Genomic DNA, 6,719 nt, shown 5'->3' with positions numbered 1-6,719 from the left:
TATGTATGAAATATGTAAATAATTTAATAATTAACATAAATTATTTTTAAAGCTTAATTAAAAACAAATAGAAAATAAATTAAAAATATTTACACAAATTGCCATGAAATTAAAAATAAAGAAAATATTTTAATTTAATATTTACTACATAATTCGCCTTTAATTTCTGTTGATTTCTTTAGACCATTTCCTTTTAAATACATTTTTAATGTCATTTTATTTATCTTTAAGTTAATTATAACTTGTACGTTTTAGTTTTATTACGCTTTTTAGATTTTTCATTTACAGACTTTAACAACTTCCGTTTACATTTCCTTTAACGAATCCTGCTGCTAATGTTTTGAACTGTTGCAATATATTTTATTAAGTTTTTTTTTTCTTAAAACACTAGTTACAGTTTATTTTTGCAGGCAGTTATAATATTTAATTCTTTTTTCCTCAACATCTTTGTCTGCTAATTAGCTTTATGTTTTTTTGCAATAAAAAATAAAAAAAATACAAGAACTGTTATAATACAGTTGTTGGGCTGCTAATGAAAATATGTACTAGTTAGGAAGGAAGACAACAAAAACAACTAAAATGTTCATGAAATGGTTTCATTTTTATTTCATTCAAAACAAATACAACAAAAATGTAAAACAACTTCTTTTGTATTGTTAAAACAAAACAACTCCCTGACTGACATGTTCTGTTTTTCTAACCCATGGAGTCATACATACTGCTATATCCTTCCTCTAACCCGCTCTTTTCTCTAACATTTCCCCTTAAACGTTTTGTTAGTTTTTTAATTTCTGTCATGCCTTCAAATTGTTTTACTTTGTTGCTGTTGTTTTCCTCGCCACACTATTTTTAATTACAACCGTTACTATTTTTAAACAAAGATTATATCATTACGTTCGGCATTTGGTTTGGGTACGGGGGGCTGACGTTGAAATGCATACACATTGACAATTAATTGTGCCAAGAAAATAAAGAAAAATAAAACGATTAGTGTTAAATATAAAAAAATATCGCGCCACATCACTACAACTGCAAGCACAAAGCACACAAGCACACACTCTCACAAAGACACCCCAGCAATAAGGTTTAATAACAAACTTTACTCTTACTCCACTTAGCTTAAAGTGTGGGCGTGGTGTTTGTGAGATATTTAAAACCCTCTCTGACGTTAGTAGTGAGTAGCTTTTAATTTTATTTATGTAGAATGCACGTGTATAATCAAAATGTCTCGTGTTGAGGTTAAAAAGAAAATATTAAAAAATTTTCCAACTGAAATAAAACTCAAGTATGAGGAGGAGAGTGTAAAAGTTAGAAGATGTAAATGGAGGTTAACTAACTGTTGGGATTTAATATAAGTTTTCCTGTTGTTTTTCTTTGCTGTTAGAAGTTGATGTAATGGATATTAATGTAACCACGTCATTTTCATTTTATTACTGCCAGTATGGTTTACCACCACCTGCTGCTTCTCTTCTAACTCCTGGTTGTCTATTGTGTGTTATTAACTGAAGAGCTGACTGGCTGATGTCTTAATGTTAATTTACGCTTGCTGGTTCTTTGTTATGTAGATTTTATCTTAGTTTTTCTTGTAAACTCTATTTTCTAGTTTTTCCAGCAACTTAAAAGTTGTTTTAGTTTGTCAAATAAGCACCTGTATTAGTTTAGTTTTTTTTGCGCTCTTTGCTACTGCTGTTTACTCTTTACTCTAGGCACTGAACTCAACTGCACTGCACTTTATTGTCTAACGTTGCACTTTTGCCATGTGGTTGTTTTTTGCTTCGTTTGGCAGTTATAAAAAATTGCTTGGTTTATTGTTTAAATTGTTATTTTTTCTTGTTGTTCCGCTTAAACTTATCTGGTTCAATTTAGTCCGCTTTTTGTAGGTGTGTTTGTTTTATTTAAATCATGTTGTTGTTGTCTCTGCAGTTGCTCCCTTTTTGTTATTTTAACATTTGTTCAATTTCGTTTGTTTCCTTTTCCTGTTTTATAACCCAGTAGTTCTGCTGCTACGTTTGCTCTTATTATTACTGTTGTTGTTGTTGTAGTTAAAACATTGTTCATACTTTGTTAGTTTTTGTTATGCTTGTTATTTCCACAATATTTGTCATCTTTTGTTACTGTTTGCGTTTATTAAACAGTCTGCTTTTCTGTGCGTTGTTTTTTTCACATCCGTTTCCGTATTATATTTCTTTTAAATAGCTCTCTTGCTAGCTTTAGGCATTATGTGTTAATATTTCTTTTTTTTTTCGGTGGGAATTTTTACACCTGTAAATAGTGTTAGAAAAAAGTTGAAAATGTCAGTTTTAAGATTTTACATTTATTTTGTAAGGAAAATGTGTAAAATTAAGTCATGCGTGTAAAGCTATAAATCCATTTTAATCTTAAGATTTTTTTCTTGTGCTGAAATGATAAATTGTGCGTATGAAAATTTTGTACTTTTTTGTATACTATAACGAAAACGTTTGAATACGTATATTAAAATTTAAAAAATTCCAAAACTTGACATATTATACCCTTAGTACATAAAATCATTTTGGTATTCCTATTATACCTTGAGGTCTTGAAATTCTTCTTTTTACTAATTCAATTTCTTCAACTGAACTAGAACTGAACTAGAACTGAAGTAGAACTGAAACTAGAACTAGAACTGAACTAGAACTGAACTAGAACTGAACTAGAACTGAACTAGAACTGAACTAGAACTGACTAGAACTGAACTAGAACTGAACTAGAACTGAACTAGAACTGACTGACTAGAACTGAACTAGAACTGAACTAGAACTGAACTAGAACTGAACTAGAACTGAACTAGAACTGAACTAGAACTGAACTAGAACTGAACTAGAACTGAACTAGAACTGAACTAGAACTGAACTAGAACTGAACTAGAACTGAACTAGAACTGAACTAGAACTGAACTAGAACTGAACTAGAACTGAACTAGAACTGAACTAGAACTGAACTAGAACTGAACTAGAACTGAACTAGAACTGAACTAGAACTGAACTAGAACTGAACTAGAACTGAACTAGAACTGAACTAGAACTGAACTAGAACTGAACTAGAACTGAACTAGAACTGAACTAGAACTGAACTAGAACTGAACTAGAACTGAACTAGAACTGAACTAGAACTGAACTAGAACTGAACTAGAACTGAACTAGAACTGAACTAGAACTGAACTAGAACTGAACTAGAACTGAACTAGAACTGAACTAGAACTGAACTAGAACTGAACTAGAACTGAACTAGAACTGAACTAGAACTGAACTAGAACTGAACTAGAACTGAACTAGAACTGAACTAGAACTGAACTAGAACTGAACTAGAACTGAACTAGAACTGAACTAGACTGAACTAGAACTGAACTAGAACGAACTAGAACTGAACTAGAACTGAACTAGAACTGAACTAGAACTGAACTAGAACTGAACTAGAACTGAACTAGAACTGAACTAGAACTGAACTAGAACTGACTAGAACTGAACTAGAACTGAACTAGAACTGAACTAGAACTGAACTAGAACTGAACTAGAACTGAACTAGAACTGAACTAGAACTGAACTAGAACTGAACTAGAACTGAACTAGAACTGAACTAGAACTGAACTAGAACTGAACTAGAACTGAACTAGAACTGAACTAGAACTGAACTAGAACTGAACTAGAACTGAACTAGAACTGAACTAGAACTGAACTAGAACTGAACTAGAACTGAACTAGAACTGAACTAGAACTGAACTAGAACTGAACTAGAACTAGAACTGAACTAGAACTGAACTAGAACTGAACTAGAACTGAACTAGAACTGAACTAGAACTGAACTAGAACTGAACTAGAACTGAACTAGAACTGAACTAGAACTGAACTAGAACTGAACTAGAACTGAACTAGAACTGAACTAGAACTGAACTAGAACTGAACTAGAACTGAACTAGAACTGAACTAGAACTGAACTAGAACTGAACTAGAACTGAACTAGAACTGAACTAGAACTGAACTAGAACTGAACTAGAACTGAACTAGAACTGAACTAGAACTGAACTAGAACTGAACTAGAACTGAACTAGAACTGAACTAGAACTGAACTAGAACTGAACTAGAACTGAACTAGAACTGAACTAGAACTGAACTAGAACTGAACTAGAACTGAACTAGAACTGAACTAGAACTGAACTAGATCTGAACTAGAACTGAACTAGAACTGAACTAGAACTGAACTAGAACTGAACTAGAACTGAACTAGAACTGAACTAGAACTGAACTAGAACTGAACTAGAACTGAACTAGAACTGAACTAGAACTGAACTAGAACTGAACTAGAACTGAACTAGAACTAGGAAACTGAATAGAACTGAACTAGAACTGAACTAGAATGAACTAAACTGAACTAGATCTGAACTAGAACTGAACCAGAACTGAACTAAAACTGAACTAGATTAAGAATTTCTTCAACATTTTTTAATAATTCCTAGAAAAGTTTTAATCAAAATTAATAAATTTTGTTTATGTTTTTTTCAGGTGAGTTTTTTGAATAAAATAAAGAATCTTTGAGTAAGTAGAATAAATAATGTGAACAATATTACAAATTCAGTATTTCCAATAACATATGGAATTGTAATCTGAAATTCTGCCACAAAAATCATGCATATAATTAATACAGATTACTGCATTTAATAAATTTTATAGTTATATAAATATTTATGTATATATTTCCTAATAAATATTATTACTATAATTTAATACATACTTTTATTTCTCTAATTATAACATTTTGAAACTTTATATTACTTCAATTATTTTAATACAACTCTAATTAAAAGCAAGAAACTTTTCAAACATTTCACACACACTTCCTTAACAAATTTATTTATTATTAAGTATGTGAGGTGTAAAAATTAGTAGGGCTCCAAAATGTAACCGATATTTAAGCAACAAAAAAAGTTAATTCCAATTTAATATTAAATAGATTTTATCTTTAAAATATCTTATAATCAAAAATTATATTAAAAAGAATTCGAGATATGGTGCTATCCTAATGAACATAGCTGCAGACACTCTTACATATAAATATGTAATACAAATATGTATGTGTATGTATGTATATATGTACGTGTAAAATGTGCGTAATTAAATAAAAAAACATATTTAATACTAAACCATTTTAATTGCACTGTTCTATATAAAAAAGCAGACAAAAAGAAACATACATTTCCTGCGATATAAAATGACTTGTAAAAATAACAACTTCTCGCCATGGCAACACAAAGTTCCACATAGATTGTTTATTTATGCCTGGAAAGAAAAAAACTAAAAGAAAACTGAACTAACTGTTAACTACGAATATTTCCTTTAACATACATATACAATACATGACAAGTAACCTAACATGGATACACTGAGAAAACACATTCCATTGTAACAAATTTTAAGATAATCGATAAAATACTTTGATTACTGCAACCGATATGTCTTTAAGCTAAATGAAGTACAATAAAATAACTAAATTTATTTATTAGAACTTAGAAAAAACCTGTTAGCTGCAACTTAAGCTAAACAGTATGTGTTCTCTCTGTGTACAAATACCTCTTAGACTTTTTAATGCACTCATGCAGTAATACTTGCAAATCCCCTTACAACTTGAAGTTAAATTATCCAAATCAACTGACTGACTGAATGCCCTGCTCAATAGGAAAAGGAAATTTTGAAAAAATAATGAAATACACATAGACACACTTGCACTCACACACTAACTAGCACTACTCGTATGCATGCACTAACACTTTCTACTAACTTAAACAGAAAGGGTTTTAAGGATATACAGTTTTGGCACTAAACTAAGGAGAGTTTTAATGGCAATCTGTTGATGGAAATTAAAGGTTTTTGGCATAAATGCTTGTCGTGTCTTGCATGCATTTGTCGCATTTAGTTTAAAACTCATAAGTTTTGATCTTATAAAGCCCAGAAGTTTTAAGGCAACAAGATCTATCATATGATTAGTATTTAGCAATTTATTTGAAAGACATTTTACACAGAACTTGTAAAGAGATTAGTACATAGTTAAGTTCACAGACTTCTCTTTAGACTAATCAATAGATTAGTCTATAGGTTCATCCATAGAGTAGTCAATAAATTTGTATAGACCAGACTTTCGGGCAGTCTATGGAACAGTTCTTAGAGTTGTTAATCCACAGACTTGTTCATAGTCTAATCAATACATTAGTCCATTGATTAGTCAATAGGCTAGTCAATAGACAAATTCCTAACGTAGATTACAGACTAGTTAATATATGTGTTAACCATATACCAGCCAATTGACTAGACCAACACAGTAGTCAATGGACAAGTCCACATAGTAGTCAGTAGAGTGGACAAGACACCCGTCTACTTAGACTATACATAGATTTCTCCATAGGATAGTTAATAGACTAGTCCACAATATTCAATACACTAGTGCACAGTCACAGATTAGTACGTAGAATATTCAACAGATTAGTCCATAGAATTGTTCATAAGCCAGTGCATAGACTAGTTCAAAACTATTCAATACATTTGCTTTTAGATCAGTTCAATAAGATAGTCCAGTGACTAGACCAGAGACTACACAACATACTAGTAAAGTCTATAGACTAATCCAGAGACTTGTCAATAATCTAGTTCCAGAGACCAGTGCATAGATTAGTCCTGAAACTAGTCTATAGACTAGCAAAGACACTAGTGCAT

General features: G+C 31.0%; 1 protein-coding gene across 1 annotated transcript; it reads right to left on the bottom strand.

The window, feature by feature from the left end:
- Positions 1-780: 780 nt before the first annotated feature.
- On the bottom strand, positions 781-1,021 carry LOC119601983. The gene has a single exon (XM_037953279.1). It carries the CDS (start codon positions 1,019-1,021, stop codon positions 872-874), a length of 150 nt encoding a protein of 49 aa, XP_037809207.1. The 3' UTR covers positions 781-871.
- Positions 1,022-6,719: the final 5,698 nt, after the last annotated feature.

The sequence above is a fragment of the Lucilia sericata genome, unplaced genomic scaffold, assembly GCF_015586225.1.
Source record: "Lucilia sericata isolate MDLA Ls3-8-SP2 unplaced genomic scaffold, ASM1558622v1 Contig000203F_arrow, whole genome shotgun sequence".
NCBI lineage: Eukaryota > Metazoa > Arthropoda > Insecta > Diptera > Calliphoridae > Lucilia > Lucilia sericata.
The sequence above is the reverse complement of the archived record's forward strand: the minus strand, read 5'-3'. Positions and strand labels throughout refer to the sequence as shown.

Coding starts and splice junctions, on each gene's coding strand:
- LOC119601983 (XM_037953279.1), bottom strand. CDS start 1,021: ATGTGGCGCGATATTTTTTTATATTTAACACTAATCGTTTTATTTTTC.